This window comes from Marmota monax, unplaced genomic scaffold (assembly GCF_021218885.2).
Source record: "Marmota monax isolate L192 unplaced genomic scaffold, Marmota_monax_Labrador192_F-V1.1 WCK01_AAM20220418_F8-fsc00151, whole genome shotgun sequence".
NCBI lineage: Eukaryota > Metazoa > Chordata > Mammalia > Rodentia > Sciuridae > Marmota > Marmota monax.
In genome coordinates, this window is record NW_026694226.1 from 1996700 (window position 1) to 2020781 (window position 24082).

The 24082-nt window shown below is 42.3% G+C and overlaps 1 protein-coding gene across 2 annotated transcripts in view; it reads right to left on the reverse strand.

The window, feature by feature from the left end:
* The window catches only part of Kif5a (kinesin family member 5A), a 33504-nt gene extending 11419 nt beyond the window's left edge, over positions 1–22085 (reverse strand). Inside the window, exons 1-15 of one of the 2 annotated variants that reach the window (XM_046466523.2) lie at positions 21564–22083; positions 7673–7760; positions 7506–7579; positions 6987–7091; positions 6695–6743; positions 6233–6288; positions 5177–5264; positions 4790–4914; positions 3738–3842; positions 3425–3573; positions 3151–3299; positions 2695–2870; positions 1120–1188; positions 412–618; positions 27–173 (exon numbers count right to left, since the gene is read on the reverse strand). In XM_046466523.2, the coding sequence (XP_046322479.1) occupies positions 27–173; positions 412–618; positions 1120–1188; positions 2695–2870; positions 3151–3299; positions 3425–3573; positions 3738–3842; positions 4790–4914; positions 5177–5264; positions 6233–6288; positions 6695–6743; positions 6987–7091; positions 7506–7579; positions 7673–7760; positions 21564–21692 (1716 nt within the window). In that variant the 5' untranslated portion in view covers positions 21693–22083. Of the gene's footprint in view, positions 1–26; positions 174–411; positions 619–1119; positions 1189–2694; positions 2871–3150; positions 3300–3424; positions 3574–3737; positions 3843–4789; positions 4915–5176; positions 5265–6232; positions 6289–6694; positions 6744–6986; positions 7092–7505; positions 7580–7672; positions 7761–21563 lie in introns of both variants that reach the window. The other variant, XM_058586129.1, reaches the window with a different exon arrangement.
* Between the last annotated feature and the right edge of the window lie 1997 nt (positions 22086–24082).

Here is a 24082-nt window from a genome sequence, read left to right on the forward strand (position 1 = left end):
CTAGACTGCTGTCTCTCCCCACTCACCAGCTTAATCTCCCCGTTGCCCACGATGACACTGAACTCACTCAGGTCCTTCATCAGCCCATTCAGCACTTCAGCAATTCGTTTTCGCTGGTGTCCACTGACCTCCTGGAGTCGCTGCAATTCAGACTCCAGGGACAACATGGTGGCCTGGAGACAGCCCCTCAGGTCATTCCCATTGCCATCTTCCTTCTTCCCTCCCCAGTCCAGACAGAGGCTCTCATTTCAGCATGGCAAAGCACAGTGCATGGTGAGGGGGGGTTATAATACACTGAACAGCACTAGAGAGATGCAAACACCACATAGCCCAAAAAGAATCAAAGGTCCCCTTGGACATGGAGGGTGTTCTGAGGTCAGGGAGCCCTTGGACCACTGATAGGCCACTCACCACCTTCTGGGACAGCTCGTCCACTAGCAGCTGATTCTGCTGGCTCTTTTCCTCTACCTCCTGGGACTTCTGGTCATAGTTTACAGCCAGCTCCTCCAGGGCCTGCAGCACTTCTTTCACCTCATCCTTCGCAGCATCATTCTCTGACTGCAGGTGGCTCAGCTCCCGCTGGACCTTCTCATTGTCTCCTCGAGTGGACACCAGCAGCTTCAAAGAAGAGGAGGGGCATGTAAAGGAGCATGTAGTCAATGATCACTTCCATGGGCCCTGGACCTGGGGGAGCCAAGACCCCCCACAAAGCAAAAGTCAAAAGGAAGTAGGCATTATGTTTCACAGAAATTGGGAAACAAAACAAAATAAAGAAGGACTTGGGGGCTGTGGCTGTGGCTCAGTGGCTGAGCGCTTGCCTCACATGCACGAGGCACTGGGTTCGATTCTCAGCACCACATACAAAAATATAATAAACAAAACAAAGATATTGTGTCCATCTACAACTAAAATAATAATAATAATAAAAAAGACGGGCCTAGACTCCAACAGCAGTGTTTTAGTAACAGCCCAATGAAGTTCTCAGACTGCTATAGTTTGGGGTGACTAGCCCCTAAGAAGAATGGCCCTTCTTCCATCTGATTTTAAAGAGGCCTTTTTCACACTTTTCAAGGATGAACATAAACCCCTTCCCTTTAGTGTCTTGCCCCCTTCCAATACCTCCTCCTGGTCCAGCATTTGCTGCTTGAGTTTCTCGATGAGTTGGCTCTGCTGGTTGATCTCATCGTCCTGTTGGAAGCAAGGGGAAGACAGTAAGGGAAGCCACTCTTTCCAGTTTAGAGTTCTGGGACTTTGTGAGAGAGGTAGGATCCCAGTAAAATTCCAGGTAGTTTAGGCTTTGATTTAGAAAGCTCATGTGCTAAAAAGAGGTCTTTTCCTTGACTTCTTTTCCTGACCCCAGCACTCTCTAAATTCCTTTCTTCCAGGAAGTTGATATAACCTTGATAATACACAGCAAAAATCTTTAAATGTTCACATTTTTAAAAAATATTTTTTAGGGGGCTGGGGTTGTGGCTCAGTGGTAGAGCACTTGCCTTGCATATGTGAGGCACTGGGTTTGATTCTCAGCCCCACATATAAATAAATAAAATAAAGGTCCATTGACAACTAAAAAATATTAAAATATATATATTTTAGTTGTAGATGGACACAATATCTTTATTTTAGTTCTATGTGGTGCTAAGAATCAAACCCAGTGCCTCACGCGCACTAGGCAAGCACTCTACCACTGAGCCACAACCCGAGCTCCAAATGTTCACATCTTTTTTTTTTTAATTTTTTTTTTTTTTAGCTGTTGATGGACCTTTATTTTATTTATTTATAGTGATGCTGAGAATTGAACCCAGTGCCTCACACATGCTAGGCAAGTGCTCTTCCACTGAACTATAACCCCAGCCCCAAATGTTCATATCTTTTAAAGAAATCTCATTCTAGCACTCCTTTCTTTCTTTTTTTTAAAAAATATTTTATTAGTTGTTGGTGGCCCTTTATTTATTTTTATGTAGTGCTGAGAATCAAACCCAGTGCCTCACATATGCCAGGCAAGCACTCTACCACTGAGCCACAACCCCAGCCCCACTTTAGTACTCCTTTCTAACCAAATCATTCAAACAAAATCTTGTGCAGAAGAGGCAAATATAGTCATTTCAGAGTTATTATTAATAGGAAAAAAAACCCTACAAGCCCTGTAATAAGGGAATTGTTAAATAAGTGGACCCCTAGGCAGTAATTTAAAAATACTTTTAACTGTGCATGGTGGCCCACACCATAATCCCAGCAGCTCAGGAGGCTGAGGCAGGAGGATTGCAAGTTCAAGGCCAGACTCAGTAACTTAGCAAGGCCCTAAACAACTTATTGAGACCCTGTCTCAAAATTTAAAAAAAAGGGATGGGGATGTGGCTCAGTAATAAAACACCCCTGGGTTTAATTCTTTTTATGAAGAATTATTGAGTAAAAATGCTCATAATAGAACACTAAATGAAAAAAAATTAGATGTAAAATTACAATATATCTCAAGTGTATGATATATCCATAGAGGAAACCAAAATGTTAGCAGTATTATTTCTAAATGGTGGGTAATGGATGGTACTAATTTTCTTCTGTATATTTTTATTTATTTTCCACATTTCAAAAATGAGCATTTATCCCTTTTAAAATCAGAAAAAAAGGCAGTATAAGCTAAAATTTTAAATCCCGTGCCTCTTATCTAACTGTGCCCTGCCCGGCTGCCCTCACCTTGTCATCAAGCTGCTTATAGAGGCGGCGGATCTCCTCCTCATATTTCTGCCGCTCCTCAGGTGCGATACGCACCACAATGGATGAGTTGTCATTCACAGGGGTCTCCTCACAGAGCTCAGCCCCCAGGGCTGCATCCTCCCCAGCCAGACGCTCTGTCTCAGGCACATTCTCTCCTGGCAGAGGGGCAGAAGAAGGCGGGAAATGGGAGAAGAGAAAGCTTCGTGCACAAGTCTTTCCCCCCTCACTCCAAGTCCTCATCTCTTTCCTGCAGGGGCTGCAGGGGACAGTCCATGCCCTCACTCCCTTCCCTCATGACTGCTGCACTGCACTCTTCCAGAAACACAGCCCTCCTTCCTGAAGGCAGCCTGGCCCTAAACACAGCCAAGCAGGGCTGTCCCTCCCACTACCTCTCATTCCCTCGGGATCCCCATCTAACCAGGATCGCCATCTAACCATTGCGCCAGCGGCTCAGCTCAGCCTCCAGCTTTGCAATTGTCTCCTTCTGGGCCTTGGTCTTCTCCTTCTCCTTCTCATATTTCTTCTTCCACTGCTCGGCAGTCAACTCCAGATTTACTGAGGCAGTGTTCTTAATGGTCTTTGCCCTGGATGAAGAGAATAAGAAAGCGATGAAACCTGTGTTAGGCTTGGGTGACACCTGAGCGAGAGAGCCTCAGGGTCTAGAGAGGGACCTGGCTCCCAGTGTCCCTCTAGGGACTCTGCCACTGACCGCTGTCCAAACATCAGTGTAGACTTGGTCTCTGCATCATTGTAACTGGATGGTGAGCAACAGATGAACATAGTTGTACGGCAGTTTCCTCCCAGAGAGTCCTGAAGAATCCGTGTCATTTTGCTATCACGATATGGAACGTAGCTTTTCTGGGAGAGAATGGAGGCCATGACTTAGAAAAATAAATTCAAAAGGAAATCAAAAGAACAGTAGTGCTGCCTAAGGATCAAGCAACCTACAAGTTGGGGCATAATTAAAGAGGGACACTGGGAGAAGGTGTAGTTGGGGTGAAGGGGATTTAGGAAACACTTACAGTGCCCTCTGCTAATGCAGAGATCACATTCCCCAGGGCAGACAGCGACTTGTTGATATTCTTTGCCTCATCCAGCACAGCTCCCTCTGCTCCAGTCTTGCTAACCTGCCAGGGTATTAGGAGACAAGTGTATCAGGAACAGCTACAAAGACTGTCACAGTCTCTTTTCTACTTGGGGACCCAGTCCAAAAATGGGGGGAGGGAATGGAGAAGAGGACAAAGTAAGAGATATTAGCCAGAATCAGGGAAGGCCTTTCCTCCATTCCACTATATCTCTTGCCAAAGGCCACTCCCACTGCCATATTATATAATTCCATTTATTTGAAATATTCAGGACAGGCAAATCTACAGAGACAGAAATAGATAAGTGGCTGCCAGAAAATGGACAGAGGGGAGAATGGGAAGTGACTATTAATGGGTGATAAAAATGTTCTGGAATTAGACAGTGGTAATGGTTATACAACCTTGTGAACACACTAAACCCACTAAATTGTACACTCTAAAATGGTGAGCTTTCTGATTATGAATATCTCAATTTTTAAAAAAAATTTAGTTGTAGATGAACACAATACCTTTATTTTATTTATTTTTTTGTGGTGCTGAGGATTGAACCAATGCCTCACATGTGCTAGGCCAGTGCTCTACCACTGCCCCACAACCCCACCCTGAATATCTCAATTTTAAAGGTTTTTGTTTTGTTTTGTTTTTTAGTACTAGAGAGTTAATCCAGGGGCACTTAACCACTGAGCAACATTCCTAGGCCTTTTTATTTTGAGGCAGGTTCTCACTAAGTTGCCCTGTTAACCACTGAGCCACATCACAGTCTATTTTTACTTTTTATTTTGAGACAGAGTCTCACTGCATTGCTTAGGGCCTTGCTAAGTTGCTGAAGCTGGCCTTGAACTTGTGATCCTCTTGTCTTGGCCTCCCAAGTCACTGAGATTACAGGCGTGTGCCACCACACTAATCTTAAAAAAAAAAATTATTTTAATTATAAAATAAGTAACCTCCCCATAAGGCTTTCTTCTCCACCAACCCATAGGACCCCTAACCTTCTCACTCCCAGCCAGGTCCACGAGATACAACTTCCCACTGAGCTTCTGCTCAGTCTCCATGTTCTCCTGCTTGATGTTGATGAGGAAGATGCTGTGGCTTCGAGAGCTGTGTTCATTCATGTCTGTAGAGGAGAAATGTGACAGGTATCAACCCCTGTGAACCTGCACCCCTCAGTCCCAGCTGATACTGGCTGCCATTCCCACCCATTGAAAGAGAAGGGACCTGCCAGGACCAACCCTGCCATTTCATCTCCCAGGCAGTGGATGCACAGGCAAGGGGCCCCTCTGCTGAAGGACAATGTCCTCCCTTGCTTGCTTGTTGCCCAGGGGATACAGAAGAGAGGGAGGCCCTTAGATTCAAGAACCCTTTAGATCCCTACTCACTGGTGACAGCGACATGACGATTTGATTTTCCCTCATCAATCACATCCAAAATCTCCTCTGGGCTGGACACAAAGCGTTCAGTACAACCCTGCAGGGGGCAAATAGACAGTGACCTATAAACTCTGATCTGCAAATTAAGTTGCCTGAACACTTTCCAAGAGACCTTTTAAGATGCTGCCTTTTTTCCAGGTGCACTGGCACATGCCTCAGCTTGGGAAGCTGAGGCAGGAGGATCATGAGTTCAAAGCCTGCTGCAGCAAAAGAGAGGTGCTAAGAATCTCAGTGAGATCGTGTCTCTAAATAAAATACAAAATAGGGCTGGGGATGTGGCTCAGTGGTCAAGTGCCCCTGAGTTCAATCCCTGGTACCCCCACCCCCCCCGCAAAAAAAAACTCAAACAGATGCTGTCTTTTGGGCTAGGAATGTAGCTTAGCAGTAGAGTACTTGTCTACTTGTCTAACATGTACAAGGCCCTGGGTTTAATCCCCAGAGACAAAAGAAAAGTCATCGTATTGAAGCATCAAAAAAGTCTTGATTCTGAGAAATCATTTGTTTACTTGCTAAAGATGTATTGGTTGCCAAAAGATTTATTTTAAATCCAATTTAAATTCATTTATGAGAGAGAATTACTAACTAAGCATTTATTATTTTAGTATGTTAAAAATAAAACTTGCACACCAGTTTAGTACTCAGAAGAGAAATGTATATGCCAAATGGCCCTATGTTCCTTTCTTAACTGGAAACAAAGCTACAGTGGAAGTCAGAGCAGTACCAGAATGCTCTTTATGGAGCATGGATGAGCAAGGGGAGTGGGTGGGATTTTTTAAAATTGTGAAACAAATCATTAATATGATATTGTATGATTTAAAGAATAATAAAATGGACATTATGTAAAAAAAAAAAAAAAAAAAGAAAAGTCATTGTTTCCAAGCACCCTGACTCTCATAGGCCCCTTAGCATATCTTACCCCTTTAACTTCTGGGTCATTGGCCCACCCTCTTCCCTCATCCCATTCTGGATACACTGACTCCACACCAGTGTCTCGCCCACTCTCACCTTGACAAATGGGACCCGGTTCTTGTCCTCATGCACAGAAAGGTTTGTCTTGGTCACTGAATCAAGATAATGCAGAGTGAGTAAAACCAGCACTTCCACCCACCCCTCTGCACCCTGTAGTCAACTTGGATGGTGGTTTCTTCTATGTGCTAAATGGAGGAGGGCTTCCCAATGAAGCCTAAACTCCATGTTCCCACTGAAGGCTCAATTCCTCCTCCTCTCCCTCCTCCTTGTCAGGGCTCCAGCTGCAGGGTTCCATCTCCTCTTGAACTATGTATATGTAAACTCTAAGCTCATCTTCTGAGCCTCTAAGTTTTTGGAAATTCTTGGTGAGTGAAGCTAAAGGACTCAGGTGTGAAGATGTGTATTTTGTATGCCAAATGGCACCAATCCCCACAGCAAGCTGATCTTCCTTTCTTCACCCTCCTCACACACTCTAACCCAGTGAAGTTAAATACTTACCATCCAGAAGGTCACGAATTTTATCCAGGTAAATCTCAAAATAAGAGACCTGGTTTGGGAGAAAGGAGTATGAATTGAAGAGGGCTTATCTTAAATCTAATGTGGGAATTCCAAACTAATGTGACCTGCTCAAAGGATAGTGGTAGGTAGGAAGAACAGAAAAGAACGTCTTAGTGGAGGTAACCAGAGGGGGAGAGTAACATTGGGGAGCCCAGGATCTTCAGCAGGTTCACTCTAGATTTTCTCCTCCCAGTCCCCATCTGAAGATATCCAGCTGTCATGCCCTAATCACCTTGATGTGGAACTCAAGGTTCTCATCCATGGAGTAGATGTGGTTGAAGATGTCTCGGGCAATCCGGGGAATGATTCCCATCAGCTGAGGGTCATGTAGCTTTCCCTGGGGAGTGAGGATATTCCAGCATGAGACTGAGACTCGAGAAGGATGAGACAACTTGAGGTATACAAGTGAACACAAAGGTAAGAGGTGATAGGAAGAGCATCCTAAGGTAGGAGGTGGTTACCACCATGTCTACCTTTTAGTGGAAGGAGATAACTGAGCAGCCCTTTGGACTTCCACTGCTGCTACTTTTGCAGATCAAAAGACAACTAGAGCAGTAGGAAGGAGCTAAACTGCAGCAGATTGAAAGGATTCCATTAAACTTCCCTTAAAACATTGCCTCTCAGCTCATCCTGTGTACCCATCTGCATCTGAACCAGGCAACCTTTGATTCCTAAATCTTCCCCCACTGAAAGTCCTTGATCTGCCACTTGCATTCCTAGCTCCTTATTCCAACAAAGTCAGAACCCTCACCTCCATAGTATGTGTTTTCCCTGAGGATGTCTGTCCATAAGCAAAAATGGTGCCATTGTAGCCAGCAAGGACATCTGGAAGAGATGGTGGATAAACATATAGGTGGAGATAAGTGAGGCAGGGAATGCGAAGCCTGAGAAAATACATTCTAAAAAGACATCCATTACCTTTGACAATCTGCATGGCACATGCATGATAAACTTGCTCCTGAGTCGTGTTTGGGGGGAACACACGGTCAAAGACATATGGCTTCCCCTGGAGTGAAAATAAGAAATGTCGGCCATCAGTAGGAAGAGTGGAAGGGAGAAGAAATGCCACAGACCCATCCATCAGCCTAATAAAGGCACCCCATTCTTCAATCCTCCAAATACATGGAAAATATAGGGGACAAGAGAAATTGGAGAGAGAAGTAAACTGCAGAAGTGAAGAACAATTCATTAACAATAAAAAGCACCTCAAAGTTTTAAAATATCTTCCTCAATAAACCCATTTGTTGGGGCTCCTGCTGTAGCTCAGTGGTAGAGCACTTGCCTAGCATGTGTAAGGCACTGGGTTCAATTCTCAGCACCACATACAAAAGAATAAATAAAAATAAAGGTCCATCAACAACTAAAAAAAAATTTAAAAATTAGACAAACCCATTTGTCTTAATATGGAAAGGTCTTCAAGATGAATTAAATGAAAGATACAAAGTTAGCAGCATAGGCAAAACATGTTCCCTACAATTTAAATGAAACATATACTCAGAGTTCTTGGGAAAACATTAATACAAGTTCTGTCTTGTGAAAAGAATATATGAAATCAGAAATATAGGTCTCTTTGGGGCTGGAGTTGTAGCTCAGCGGTAGAGTGCTTGCCTCATATGTGTGAGGCACTGAGTTTGATTCCTAGCACCACATATAAATAAGCAAAAAAAAAAAAAAAGTCCATCAACAACTAAAAAAAAAAAAAAAAAAGAAATATGGGTCTCCCTTTAAAAAGGGAATCAGGGGCTAGAGTGTGGCTCAGTGATAGAGTACCTGCAAAGCATGCATGAGGCCCTGGGTTCAGTCTCCAGCACTGCAATGTAAAAGTGTAGAAGCAAATCATTCAGACCCACAAGTATTTTGTTTAATTTAGGTAATATGTTGCAAGTTATATGTACTGATAATATATATATATATATATATATATATATATATATAGAGAGAGAGAGAGAGAGAGAGAGAGAGAGAGAGAGAACACATATGTATATAGAGAATATATAGGAGATAGATTTATTTATTTATTTATTTATTTATTTTTATTTATATATACTTTTTTTTTGTACCAGGGATTGAACCCAAAGGAGCTTAAGCACTGAGACACATCTCCAGTCCTGTATATTTTTTTCTATTTTGAGACAGTGTCTCACTAAGTTGCTGAGGCTACTGAGGCTGGATCCTTCTGCCTTAACCTCCAGAGCTGCTGGAACTACAGGTGTTCGCCCTGGCTAAGATACAAACTATTTAAAACTCAGGGAACTAAACAAAAAAATTATTTGACATCTAATCATGTTAAAGGTCAGATCCATGCTTAAATTAAATAAGACTGTTTTTTCTCCAAGTGACAAATTTCCCAGTAGTGTTTACCTGCTAGTCAGTACAAAAAGACGATAACTTACTTGTCAAATTGTATAACTAGAGTTCATCTTTATCCAACTGAAATTTAAAGCTCTAGATCTATAGACACCAGAGTTTGGGAGAAATGTTTTAACAAATTAAGGAAAGCCATAAATTTTAGCTAAAGCTAGACATGAGGCTCTAAGTATATATTCCATCAATAGATACAGAATTTTTTTCCTAGAAGAAATTATACAAAAATCTTGACAGTGTTTACTGTGGAGAGAAACTGGGAGAGAGAAGATTTCTGTTTTTCATTGAGTATCTTGTAGTTTACATTTTTTAACCATTTAAAAGTATTATATTCAAGATTTTTTAATGTCAAAGATGATGAGAAAATAGTGCAATCATTTGTTTTCTTCTTTGAAAGTTTTGTTTTGAGACAGGGTTTTACTAGGTTGCCCAGGGTGGCCTCAAATTTGTGATGCTCCTCCTTAAGTGTCCTCAGTAACTGGGATTATGGGTATGTGCCACTGTGCCCAGCATAATAAATGTTATTTTATAAATATTAAAAAAAAATAAACCTGGCTTCTGGGAAAAAAATCAGCCAGAAATATGTATATGTACTCTTGGTAGTGAAAGCCTGTAAGACCTAAGAAACAGCTGGGTGCAGTGGTAGAACACTTGCCTAGCATACATAAGACCCTGGATTGGATCCCCAACACCATCAAAAAACAACAACAACAAAAAAGATTAAAGCCCAAGAAATAGTATCCACAAAGGAAAGATGTTGGAAAGGCACTCTTTATAAAGAAGGAAGTGTTATAAACTGATAAAAAAAAAAGAGGTTAGTTATAACTTTATTAAAATGAGTGGGATTGAGTCAGGTATAGTGGCACACACCACAGCACCATATATAAGTAAATAAATAAAACAAATATCTATCAACAACTTAAAATATACATATATACATATATATGCATATATATATATATGTGTGTGTGTATATATATATATATATATATATATATATAATTTATTTATTTATTTATAATAAGAATCTTTTTTTTTTTTTATGGTGCTTGGGATTGAACCCATGGTGGCCTTATGCATGCAAGGCAAGCACTCTACCAACTGAGCTATATCCCCAGCTCCAAAATAACAATCTTTTAAAAAATAAATAAATAAAAGGAAGAGGCTGGAGACAAGGTCAGGAGTGCGCACCTGTAATTCCAGTGACTCAGGAGGCTGAGACAGGAGGATCACAAGTTCAAGACCAGCCCCAGCAATTTGGTGAGGCCTTAAGCAACTTAGCAAGAAAGATCCTGTTTCAAAAACCAAAACAAACAACAACAACAACAAAGACAGCTGGGGGTGTAACTCAGTGGTGAAGTGCCACTAAGTGTTCAATCCCCAGTACAAAAAGAAATTTTATTTAAAGAAAAGACTAGAGTGTGGCTCAGTGGTAGAGCATGTGTTTAGCATGTATAAGAAGTTTGACCGCGAGTTCAATTCCCAGCACCATAAAAAAAAAAGAGGTTAGTTATAACTTTATTAAAATGAGTGGGATTGAGTCAGGTATAGTGGCACACACCCCAGTGACTTACAAGGCTCAGAAAGGAGGATGGCAAGTTAGAGGCCAGCCTGGGCAACTTGGCAAAACCTTGTCTCAAAATTAAAAATAAAAAGGACTTAAGGTGTGGCTTAGTGGTAGACTACCCCTGGATTCAGTCCTCATTACCACACACACAAAAATACTTGTGCAACTCAAGAACTGCTATCATAAATATATCATAAATTGATGTTATGCCAGGTGCAGTGGCCCAGCAGCTTGGGAGGCTGAGGCAGGAGGATTGTGAGTTCAAAGCCAGCCTCAGCAACTTAGTAAGTCCCTAAGCAACCCAGCAAGACCTTGACTCTAAATAAAATATAAAAAAAGGGCTGGGGATGTGGTTTAGTGGTTAAGTGCCTCTGGATTCAATCCCCAATACTAAAAAATAAAAAATAAATTGATGTTTTGATGTTTCCTAAATATATGAATCCATGCTCAACCTCACTGTCAAGCCAAACATATATTAAAACTATGAGACACTGTTTTGTTTTGTTTTATCTATCAAAGTGGTCATAGTAAAATATTTGGCAATATACCTCACTGGTGAAAATGTGAGTAAATAGATATTTGCTCATACTGCTGGAAATAAAGATAGGATAGGCAATTTGGAAATAGTTCTTACATTTTTAAGTACATACACTTTATGACTTCCACTTTTAAAAATGTATCCTATATACTCACTGCCCATATGCCCTCCTGCACCCCATTCAATTGTTTATAATGGCAAATTATTAGAACAATCCTAAAAGCCCAACAGTAGGGGAGCTGGGCATGGTGGTGCATGCCTGTAATCCCAGTGGCTCAGGAGGCTGAGGCAGGAGGATTGCAAGTTCAAAGTCAGCCTCAGCACCTTATCGAGGCATAAAACAATTTAATAGACCCTGTCTCAAAATAAAAAATAAAAAGGGCTAGGGATGTGGGACTGGGGTTGTGGCTCAGCAGTAGAGTGCTTGCCTGGCACCTGTGAGGCACTGGGTTTAATCCTCAGCACCACGTAAAAATAAATAAAGGGCTAGGGATGTGGCTCGGAGCTTAAATGCCCTAGGTTCAATCCCTGGTACCCAAAAAAATAAATCAATATCAATATCAATAAGGAGCTGTTTAAATAAATTATGGTATGTCTCTGCAACAATTATACAGATGTTAAAAAGAATGAATTGGGCTGGGGTTGCGGCTCAGCGGTAGAGTGCTTGCCTAGCACATTCGAGGCCCCGGGTTCAATCCTCAACACCACATAAAAATAGATCAATAAAATAAAGGTATTCTGTCAAACTACAACCAAAAAATAAATTTTTTAAAAAAGAGAATGAATTGGACCTTTATGTGTTGATATGGAAAGATCTCCAAGACTCAACAGTGAGTTAACAAAAAAAAAAAAAAAAGCAAGGCACAGAATGGTAGATATACTATGCTGTCATCTGTGTAAAAAAAAAAAAAAGTACAAATGTATAGTGGTTTTAGAAGAGTCCATAGAAACTGGTGACAGTTACCTTCCTTTTTTTGTACTGGAAATTGAATTCAGGGTTGCTTTACCACTGAGCCTTTTTTATTTTTTATTTTGAGACAAAGTCTTATTAAATTGCTGAGGCTGGCCTCAAACTTGTAATCCTCTTGCCTCAGCCTCCTTAGTCCCTGGGATTACAGACACACCATGGTGCCTGGCAACAACTACCTTCTGAAAGGAGAACTAGGTGGCCAGGGAAGAAGGGAGCAATAAGAATGACTTTTCATTGACTATCTTTCTCTGTCATTTAAGTTTTATCACCTAGGAATATGAAACATTCAAAAATTAAATTAAAAATTGTAAGCCAGGCATGGTGTCACATTCCTATAATCCCAGCAACTCCAGAGGCTGAGGCAGGAGGATCCCAAGTTTAAAGCCAATCTAGGCAACTTAGCAAGACCCTGTTTCTAAATAAAAAATAAAAAGGACTGGGGATGTAGCTCAGTGGTAGAGTGTCCCTGAGTTCAATCCCCAGTACTATAAAAATAGAGAAAACCAAAAAATAATAATAGCAATAAGTAATAATAGAAAAATTAATAAATAATAGAAATAAATAAACTGCTAAAATAAAAAATTGTAAAGTAATAAATAAAATTACTTAAAAAGATTTAACGGGGGCTGGGGATGTGGTTCAAGCGGTAGTGCGCTCGCCTGGCATGCGTGCGGCCGGGGTTCGATCCTCAGCATCACATACAAACAAAGATGTTGTGTCTGCTGAAAACTAAAAAATAAATATTAAAAAACTCTCTCTTTCTCTCTCTCTCTCTCTCTCTCTCTCTCTCTCAAAAAAAAAAAAATGAAAAATTAAGTTAAAGATTTAACGGGGTTGGGAATGTGGCTCAACAGTAGATCATTTGCCTAGCATGTATGAGACCCTGGATTCAATCCCTAGTATCATAAAAAAAAATTGTATAAGAAAATTATAATGAGCTCTTTCTCTTCAATGAGGCTCCAGAGCTGCAGATGCAGAGATGCAGATCTTTGTGAAAACCATGATGGGCAAGACCATCACCCTCAAGTTCGAAGTGACACCGCTGAGAATGTCAAAGCCAAAATCCAAGACAAAGAAGGCATCGGCAATGTCTGATATTTGCAGGCAAACAGCTGGAGGATGGCTGCACTCTCTCAGATTACAACATCCAAAGAGTTCAGCCTGCACCTGGTCCTTTGCCTTCGAGGTGGAATCATTGAGCCTTCCCTGTACCAGCTTGTCTAGAAGTACAACTGTGACAAAATGATCTGTTGCAAGTATTATGCCTGCCTGCAATCCTGGGGCTTTCAACTTCCACAAAAAGTAGTGTGGCCACAACAAAACCTCCATCCCAGAAGGTCAAATAAAGCCCCTCCATTGACTCTTTTCCCCAAAGGTGGCTCCTGCCCAAGCCCCGTGCATGGAAGTTTCCCTTACATTGACTGGAATAGTTAAAAAAAAATTATGAGTAAAATAGTCATCACGATTTATTAGTGGAGAAAATGGATTACAAAAAATACATAGGGCTGACACCCTGGCCCAATAGAAGAAAAAGTAGGCCCAAATCTTTATCATGTTGAATTAGGCCCTGACTTCCTTAACACGATTCCTATATATATAGTACAAGAAATAAAATCAAGAATAAATGGGATGGATTGAAAAGCTTCTTCTCAGCAAAAGAAACAATCAGTGAGGTGAAGAGAGAGCCTACAGGATGGGAGCAAATTTTTACCACACACACATCAGATAGAGCACCAATCTTTAGGATATACAAAGACCTCAAAAACTTAGTACCAAACAACCAAATAGCCCAATCAATAAATGCACAAAGGAACTGAACAGACACTTTTCAGAAGATGATATACAAATCAAATCAACAAATTTATGAAAAAATATTCAACATCTCTAGCAATTAGAGAAATGCAAATCAAATCTACTCTAGGTCTGGGGTTGTAGCTCAATGGTAGAGAGCTTGCCTCACATGTGTGAGGCCCTGGGTCTGATCCTTAGCACCACATAAAAATAAATAAATAAAAATAAAGATATTGTGTCCATCTACAACTAAAAAAATATTTTAAAAAAACTTCTCTAAGATTTCATCTCATTCCAGTCAGAATGGTAGCTAATAATAATACAAACAACAGAGCTGGGGTTGTGGCTCAGTGGTAGAGCGCTTGCCTAGCATGTGTGAGGCACTGGGTTCAATTCCCGGAACCCCATAAAAATAAAAACAAATAAAATTAAGTTATGTGTCCATTTACAACTAAAAATATATGTATGTATAAAAAAAATACAAACAAAAAGTGTTGGTAAGGATGTAGGGAAAAAGGCACACTCATACATTGCTGGTGGGACTGCAAATTGGTGCAACCAACATGGAAAACAGTATGGAGATTCCTTGGAAAACTCGGAATGGAACCACCATTTGAGCCAGCTATCCCACTCGTTGGTTTATACCCAAAGGACTTAAAAAAGCTACAGTGATGTAGCCACATCAATGTTTATAGCAGCACAATTCACAATAGCTAAGCTATGGAACCAACCTAGATGCCCTTCAACAGATGAATGGATAAAGAAAATGTGGTACATATACACATTTGAATAGAATATTATTGAATGGAATAATATTAAATGGAATATTACTCAGCATTAAAAGAGAATAAAATCATGGCATTTGTAGGTAAATGGATGGAGTTGGAGAATATCATACTATGTGAAGTAAGCCAATTCCAAAAAACCAAAGGCCGAATGTTTTCTCTGATATGTAGCTACTGACCCATAATGGGGGTGGGAAGGAACATGGGAGGAATGGTGGAACTTTAGATAGGGAAAAGGGGAGGGAGGGGAAGGGAGAGGGTATGGGGCTAGGAAAGATGGTGGAATGAAATGGACATCATTATCCTAAGTACATGCATGAAGACACGAATGGTATGACTCTACTTTGTGTACAACCAGAGAAATAAAAAATTTTAATCTCTATATGAACTATGAAATGCATTCTGCTGTCATGTATAACAAACTAGAATAAGTGAATAAATTTAAAAAACAAACAACAAATACATAGGGCTGGGTGTATAGCTTAGTGGTTAGAGTGCATGGTTAACATGGACAAGGACCTGGGTTCAATTCCCAGCACCAAAAAATGCTTTTAATTACATGTATATGTATATGCATATATATATATATATATATATATATATATATATATATATATATATATATATACACATACACACATATACATAGTTTGTGATACAATTTTATTAAAATTAATGTATATATATAGGAAAAAAACAATCAAATTACTTAGAATGATAAGATTTTGGGTAGTTTTTAGTTTCTTCTATAATTGTAATGTACCTCAATGTTTCTCCCATCCAGAGGCCAAGAACCAAAAACAAACAAAACATGTATATCTCAGGACAATGACACTTGTCTTTTCTCCATCAGTGATCTCTATCCGTGCTTCATGAAGTCAGGCATCCATCCAAAGGGGATTAAATACAACTCACAAGCCAGCCTTGCCTCACCCTTCTTTCCTCCTGGGAACATGGGCACTAACACCCACATCTACACACACCCACTCACTCAAAACATTCCCAGTTGTAGGATTCCAGAAAACTCGCTCCATGGATGCATTAAAATGGAGGGTGCTCTCCAAATGCTGAAGCCAATTATTGCCTGAGGAACTCCTTATTCTTAGCCAAGGCTAGGAAGAACGAATAGAGCAGAGAGGGAAGAAAGATGGGGTTCTCAGACCTGTGAGGACAAAAACAAACAAAAAACCCAAGAACTAAAAATAGGTGCATCTAATAATCTCATGAGCAGGAAAAGACATGTGAAATACCTTGTAATTTGAGGGGTTCTAGAAAGAACTTCTAGCTACCTCCCTTCTCTTTGTTGGGTCTTTAAATTCCAAAGCTAGCTTTTCTTCTTCAAAATATTTTTTCCTGGGGCTGGGGTTGTGCTCAGTGGTAGAGCGCTCGCCTAACATATGTGAGGCACTGGGTTCGATCCTCAGCACCACATAATAAAATAAATAAACAAAGGTATTGTGTCCATCTACAACTAAAAAAAAAAAAAAAAATTTTAAATATTTATTCCTGGGGCTGGGGATGTGGCTCAAGCGGTAGTGCACTCGCCTGGCATGCGTGCGGCCCAGGTTCGATCCTCAGCACCACATACAAACAAAGATGTTGTGTCTGCCGCAAACTAAAAAAAATAAATAAATATTAAAAAATTCTCTCTCTCTCTCTCTCTCTCTTTAAAAAAATAAAAAATAAAATATTTATTCCTGTTAAAGTATAAGTTTCTTTTAATTTTCTACGGATTACTCTCAAGATGAATTGTTTTTCTACTCTTTTCATAAGAATAACTAAGCCAGTGGTTTTCTACTTTTTCTGCCTCTAGACTAACCACCCTTATTTACATCTTTCATTATTACTCTGAATCAAACTGTAGTATATCGTGGGGATTCCTTATCAGAATATAGAGGAACATACACATAGCTAGCAAGTTTTTGTTTTTTTTTTTAATTTTGAGACAAAGACACGCTAAGTTGCTTAGGGCCTCACTAAGTTACTGAGGCTGGTCTCCAACTTGCGATCCTCCTGCCTCAGCCTCCCAAATTGCTGGAATTACAGATGTGAGGCACTGTGTCCAGCTCATCAAAGACTATTTCTTATTTCCTTCTCTCCGCCTCTGCCCAGGCCATTTCGGAGATTGCGGATCACCACCTAGATGAGTTTCTTGAAGGCAGAAATTCCTTCCAAATCCCCAAAGTCCCTGGCACACAGGACACTCTTCATAAAAATATGTCAAATAAACATAGATGCTTATGAAGAAAAAAAGAAGATACTAGGGATCTGGAGGTTAGATAAAACTACCTGTAAGAGGGAAAAGTGTTAACCACTTTCCAATTTTTGGCTTGGAGGGAGACAGCATAAATAAAAATAACACCTAACTTCCCACCCAACTTTTTTTTTCTTTGAGACTGGGTCTCACTATGTTGTCCAGGCTGGTCTCAAATAATTTTCTGACCTTCATTTCTTGAAGAGTAAAGACTACAAATACACATCACCATGCTGGGTTTAACATCTAACTCTTATTGAGAGTTTACTTATTCTGTGTCTGTCACTGTGTTAAGAAATTTATATGTTGGGCTCGGGTTGAGGCTCAGTGGTACAGTGATTGCCTAGCATGGGTGAATCACTGGGTTTGATCTCTAGCACCACATTAAAAAAAACTAAATAAACAAAATGAAGGTATTGTGTCCATCTACAACTAAAAATATAAAAAAATACATTTATATGTATTATTTAATTTAATGATCACAATAATCCTAGGAAGCAGGTGCTGTTGTTATCCCATTTTACAGATGAGAACACTGAGGTCAGTTAGTCTGCCCACTTTCACATACCTGAGAAACGGTAGGGCACAGTTTTAAACTCAAGCAATCTGATTCCAGACTCACACCCAAAGTGATCAGAGAACCACAATGTCAACCCTGCATAAGATCCTTATCATGGCTTTTCATTCTCCTTCCTTTTGGGCATTTCCCCCAAGTATTTCCAGATGGAACTAAAGGCTTTCATCACTCCCTTTTTCCAACCTCAACCCCATTTTCAGAAATATGCATTTCTCCCACCCATCCTTTCAGAGGGCGACCCTCACCCTCTTCCCCTCTACGTAATCAAATGCCCTGCAAGTTGGCATGGTGTCGGAGACCAAAAGACTTGTTCCATTAGAAATACTCTGGGATTCTCTCCACCTTTTAGGAATGCCCCTGAGACAGATATCTCTTCCAGCCCTGCAGGCTTGGCATTCCTCATAGCCTTCTCCAGAGGGCCTCTCTTCTTTATCAATCTGGGCTCTGTTCGCCTTTAACCCACTCCAAGCCTTCTTGTTGTCTCCTTGTCCGTTTGTGCAGGAAAGGTCCAGCAGAGTGCTATAGTTTTTCATCATGTGTGTTGATTAAAGCTAATGGGGGACCTAAGATCAGGGGCCCAAAAATGACCAAGCTGTTCAACTCTCAATAAAATACTTGGTAGAACCCAAACTTGAAGCAGCAGCCTCGATTTCCATGTTGACACCCTTGGGGATTGTTGCTATGGAAATGCTAGAGAGACACTGGCCACAGTGATCATTACTTCCCCTCTCCATTTTCCTTAATGAGACTCCCCCACACTCTTCAGATATCAAAGGAATCCAAGGCCACCCTAAACCAAGCAAATTCTGTTCCACTAATCCTGCAAGTCCAGTCTAGCTTTTCTAAACAAGGTACTTGATGGTCCTGGTTTCTTGCATCTTTAAGAACCCTCTTAACTTCTGGGAGACTGTAGGGGGGTAACCTGTGGACACTTGAATGTAGGAGACAGAGAGGGAGTGTAATTGTGTGTGTGTGTCTATGTGTGTTCTCAATGTCATCTGCTCCAGACCTGGCATGGATACAGCAACCCAGGCAGTTAAGCACTGGGATACTGATGAGAAAAAACAATGCAGAGAATGACCGAAATACTTAAATGGGTTCAGTGAAAAAGGCACACTGGATTCTAAGTGTACAAAAAGCAAAGCAAGACATATACCACATTGCGACCCAGACATCCTACCACTATGACTTAGGCCATTAACTTTGGCTACCCCCAGCCCCCAGATTCCTTGGAGAAGTCAGAGGTATGCAGAAAAATAGGGTGCACACAGCTCTCTCTCCAACTTATCCTTCCACCCTCTGCAAAGAGAACAAAGCCCAGGAACATAAGGGCCTCCAAAGCCCAAGCCAGCCGCAGTGCAGCAGAGGTGAAGGGAAAAGCTGTCACAGGAAAAAGCAGAGCTCTGCTTTTTTCTTTCTTTCAGTCTTCCCTCACCTTCCCAGACATCCTGAAACAGCTTCCTCCACTGTTCGTCAGACAGTTCCCCCACACACTGGGCCCAAAAGGGATCAGGAGAGGAAAAAAGGTAGGAGATATCATTCCCTCACTGGGACCCTCAAGGATCTCAAAACCATGTCTCCTGCCAGGCACAGTGGTGTATGTCTGTAATCCCAGCAACTTGAGAGGCTGAAACAGAAGGATCACAAGTTCAAGGCCAGCCTCAGCAACTAAATTGCTGAGGTGAGGACCTCAGCAATTTAGTGAGACTCTGTCTCAAAATTAAAAAAAATAAAAAATTAAATTAAATGAAAAAGTCTGGGGATGTAGCTCAGTGGGTAAAGCATCCTGGGTTAACTCTCCAGTGCCAAAAAAAACAATTATGACTCCTATAGCCCTCAGTCCCCTGCATGAAGAATTAATAGTAAGTCCTAAAAGGAAAGCTCCAGGGAGATTGCCTGAGACAAAATGGCCCCCTGCAAACATTTATCTTAAGTGAGAGACTGACAGGAAGGCCAAGGCAAGGGAAGATACAGAGTGAGACAAAGGTACATACCCACAGATATCAGGCAGAATAGACAAGAAAACATTGGCTGTGGAGCCAAGATAGAATCTAAATCAGCAGGGGCCTCGGCTTCTCTCCATCTCTCCTCTATCCCATCTCCAACAGGGTCTCTCCTGTTTTGCTGGACTGACTGGACAGATCAATACCTCAATCCCTCCTCTCAACACATCTAACTTATTCCACACACTAGGAAAGCCCAAACAGCCTAAAGGAGTCACCTCAGACTTACTGGAAAATCCTTCCAAAACAAGGAAGTCACACTTAAAGTAGAAACCTTTTGTGGATTTGCTTGCAATGACAGCCAGCTCCTGTTTATCAGCCTTAATATCTCAAGCAGACCCCAAGCTCCAACTCCCATGGCCTGTTGTTCTGGCTACTTAGAGAGGGGGCCCCCAAGAGTTGATATGGGCTTTCTTTTAGACTGGCCAAACTTGACTGATCGGACTACAAGGCCTGAGGTCCTTGAGGCAAAAGAAACAGAGGTCCTCTTCTTATGTCAAACATATACTCTTACACACACACTCACACACACATCTATAAACATACATGACAAGGCAAAAGCACTACTGGAGTTCAGAGAGTGGGTGTGGGTGGTGATAGGCTGGGGGTGGGAGCTTGGGGCCCTCCCTAAAGCCTGTGTATGAAACTCCTATTACTGACTCAGAAGGCCCAGGCATCCTTCCCTTTTTTCCCTCATTCCTTTAAGGGCATGTTTCCAGGTGCTTTGTGTCAAGTGCTATGAATCAAATATACATAAGAAGCACCCCTGACCTTGAAGATTGTCCTCATACATGCCCCTCCTTCTTAAATTGGCAATACTTTCCTAGCCCAGCACCCCCAAGCCCTACAGGATTTGACCCCAGGTCTCTTCACTACCCACACAGCCTGGGAAAGGTGGAGTGGGTAAAGCCTAGAAACTCCCTTTGGGCCACAGAAGAAGGTCCAGAATGGAAATGTGGGAAGGCAATATGATATGAAGGAAAAGGTGTGATTCACAAACTTGGATTCAGATCTATGGATTCTCAGCATGACCTTGAGAACGTCATTCAACTTCTTTTGGCCTCAATCTCCTCATCTGTAAAATGGAAATATCAATACTACTTTAGAGTGTTTTTTGAAGATTTAATACTCTACATAGAGTAATAAGTAAAAAATAAATACTAATTCTCCTTCTTAAGATCTCCTCCATGGATAAGGGCTGTCATGATGAGGTAGAGGTCAACTGCTACTTTTTATTGGATCAAGAGCAAGGATGAATAAGCAAGTATGCATTACAATCTCAGGGTTTGGATATGTTTATTTAGGGAGTACAATTGGGAAGTCTGAAATCCTCTTCCTACTGTACCTGGGATGGAAAGGCAGATAGGTCCTTAGAATTCCAGAGGCTTCCCCGAAACTGGGTGTGGCATCAATATATTTCTTTCCCATAAAACCCTTCATCAGACCTCAATCCTCTAAGCACAGACGGTATCTACTTTAGGGGAAAATGGAGGGCTTGGACCTAGAGCCCACTCCCATTCATACCTCCACAGAGAACCTGGACTACCCATCTCCCTTTTAGCCCATCCACTATCTTCTCCCTCCCTTCCTAGGATGTGGGGGTAAAGACCTAAGCCAATAACAAAGGGAAAATGCGCTTTCTCTGGGGGAGAGAGAAAACATCAGAAAAACATGGGACTGGCTCCAAGGGGTGGGGATGTGGCTGCTCCCAGCCACGGAGAGTAGGGTCTCCTGATGGGGAAGGGGCCCCCTCCCACTCTGCAGAGACTTGGCTGCAGGCCTAGCCAGGCCACACCCAGCCATCCTGATGCAGGGGAGAAAAAGGAGGGGCTGCGGCGAATAGGATGGTGATTGAGCGGCGGGGAGGGAGCACAGAGTGACAAGCAAAGGCTAAGATTCTACGGGGGTGAAGATTCAGCCTCCCGCCCCTCCCCTAATTCCGTCCGGTAGCAGCACTCACTCCGATAACAACGCTGTCGTCCCCTTGGAAAATGGGGATGAACTTGTCTCCCCGCAGAATCTCTGCCTGATTCAGGGGCCGAAATCGGCAGAGAACCTTGATGCTGCATTCGTTGTTAGTCTCCGCCATGGTGGTCGCCAAGTAGAGCTGGGGCACTTCTCAGGCTGCAGGAATGGTGTGTGCTCCGAAGGAGGGGTCGCTCAGCTGAGACCAAGACAGAGGACAGGTGCTCGATCGCTGGGGCCGAGAAAGCAGCTGGGGCGCCCGGACGAGGCGGCGGAGCAGGGCCGGGGAGCGGTTTAGTCCACTGCAGCTCTGAGATGCGGGCAACCTGGGCGTCTGGTCCTCTGTGCACTGCCTCTCCGCCCCTCGCGCTGCAGCCGCGCTGCGGGCCTGGGCGGGGCGCGACCGAGCAGTGAAGGCGGGGCTTCCTTCGAAGGGGGCAATCTGCTTGTCTTGGACCACCGAAAGGTGGGGCCTGGCCTCACTCTCGCCTTCTTCTCCCGCCCCAAACGCCGGAGGATAACCTTGCCCACACCCTTTCCCGACCCGACTAGCTCACAGCATCCCACCCCCACGCCCCCGACCTGTTTGTTCTTCCCTCAGACTCCACCTCCGGGAAGGGATGAGGCGGGGGCTGAGTGGGCCGGTTGCCTGTCTAGGGAAGAAGGTCCACAAGACTTCCAGTCCTTTTATTTCAGTGCATCCCCCAGCCTCATTACAGTACTCTCTCCAATCTGGGAACACATTTCTTCTCATTCCCCTCCCCCCACAGACGCACAAAAGCTGAACTCCAAACCCATTCAGCTTTCAAAGACAACTTTCTGAACCCCTGTGGAAGTGGGTATCCAGATCCCATTGTCATATGCAAGTGTCAAAGGAGGATCTGTTACTTCCTTCCCCTTCTACATCCAAAAGTGCACTCTTTTCTCTTCCCAACATACACACCAGGTCCCCAGGTTGAGGCAAGACAAACTCCCATTCTGGACTATCAGAATTTAAAAGCAGACCAAATTTTCATTTTTGCCTCATAGGTTGGGACTAGGATGGAGGTGGGCAAGAATAGGGGGATGGTGTTGAGAGTGGGTAAGGCTAGAGGGACTTTGACAGAATCTTTAGGGCAAACATCTGCATTTGTGTTTCAAGTAGGCTTAGGCACCTAATGTGAATGTTTGTTTCTAGTCGAAGTTACCATTGGGTAGGGGGTAGGGACCCTACTCAATGGGTCCCTACCCAACACCCCATCCCCTTTCTTCACTGCTTCTCCCCTTTCTCTGGAAACAACAAAACAAAACACCCCGAGGTTCCTTGTCCTTCCTGCACTTGGGTCAGACTCCTGCTGCAGCTCCTGAGCGGAACCACCCAGGAGCTGGCCAAATTGCCTTTTATCCAGAAGCTGCCCAAATTGATTTTTATCCACATCACAGGCCTCTTTTAGCCAACACAGAAGTGGATTGCAGAAGTTGAGACTCTTGGTGAAGAAGAGGGGCAGCATGATGGGAGAAGGGAGGAAGAAATGTAGGTTCTGTTTAGAAATTGGTCAGTATCTACAGTCACTTAAGACATTATGGGGCAAGGGTAAGAGGCTAATGGCCTGGTCAGATAAGACCTAACTCTACTAAGGCCTGGGCACAGTGGAACACACCTGTAATCCCAGCAGCTTGGGAGGCTGAGGCAGGATGATTACAAGTTCAAAGCCAGCCTCAGCAAAAGTGAGGTGATAAGTAACTCAGACTCTATCTCCAAATAAAATACAAAATAGAGCTGGGGATGTGGCTCAGTGGTTCAGTGCCCCTGAGTTCAATCCTGAGTACCCCTCCCCCCAAAAAAAACCCACTCAAATGAGGAGGTTACCCATATTGGACCCACACTTCTAACCCACTTTAAATCTTGAAGACACTGAAGGAAGGGGGTCCAGCAGAAGCAACTGAATAAGAAGGCAGTAGTCTGTGGGAGAAAAAGGCAGAGGCTTGGGGAGGAGCCAGGAGAGAGAACACAATGAGTTCCAAATTCAGGAACTCTCCAGTCATTTGATTTGGCAATATTTCTGAGTTGCAGCATCCTGCAAACTCAGGAAACATCCCAACTTCAGGCCATCACGGGCTACAAGGTGGCATCCTTAGCAAAGGAGCTGCAAAATGCCAGTCCATAAGGTGTCACTAGTCAGAAAGAAAAGTTTAATGGGTGTGTCTGAACCCCAAAGAACAATGTAGTGAGTTTCACATAAAGCTGGATTTGTTGAGTCTCAAAGGACTTTTACTCTAAGAATTTGTCCTTTTACTTTTCTACCAAGTAATAGTAGAAATGGTATCTTGTAGGTTTTCTATTTGTAAAATATTTACCTGGTAAATTAAATATATAGCTTCACTATGTGTATCCTTAAGAAAGGTATGTTGTTTTAATTTTATTGAACCACGAAATTCAGAAGTCTGGGAACTATTAATGAAATGATTAAGAGGATAGAGAGCGTTTAGACAGACTCAGAACCGTCATTTATCCATTTGTGAACTTTAGATAGG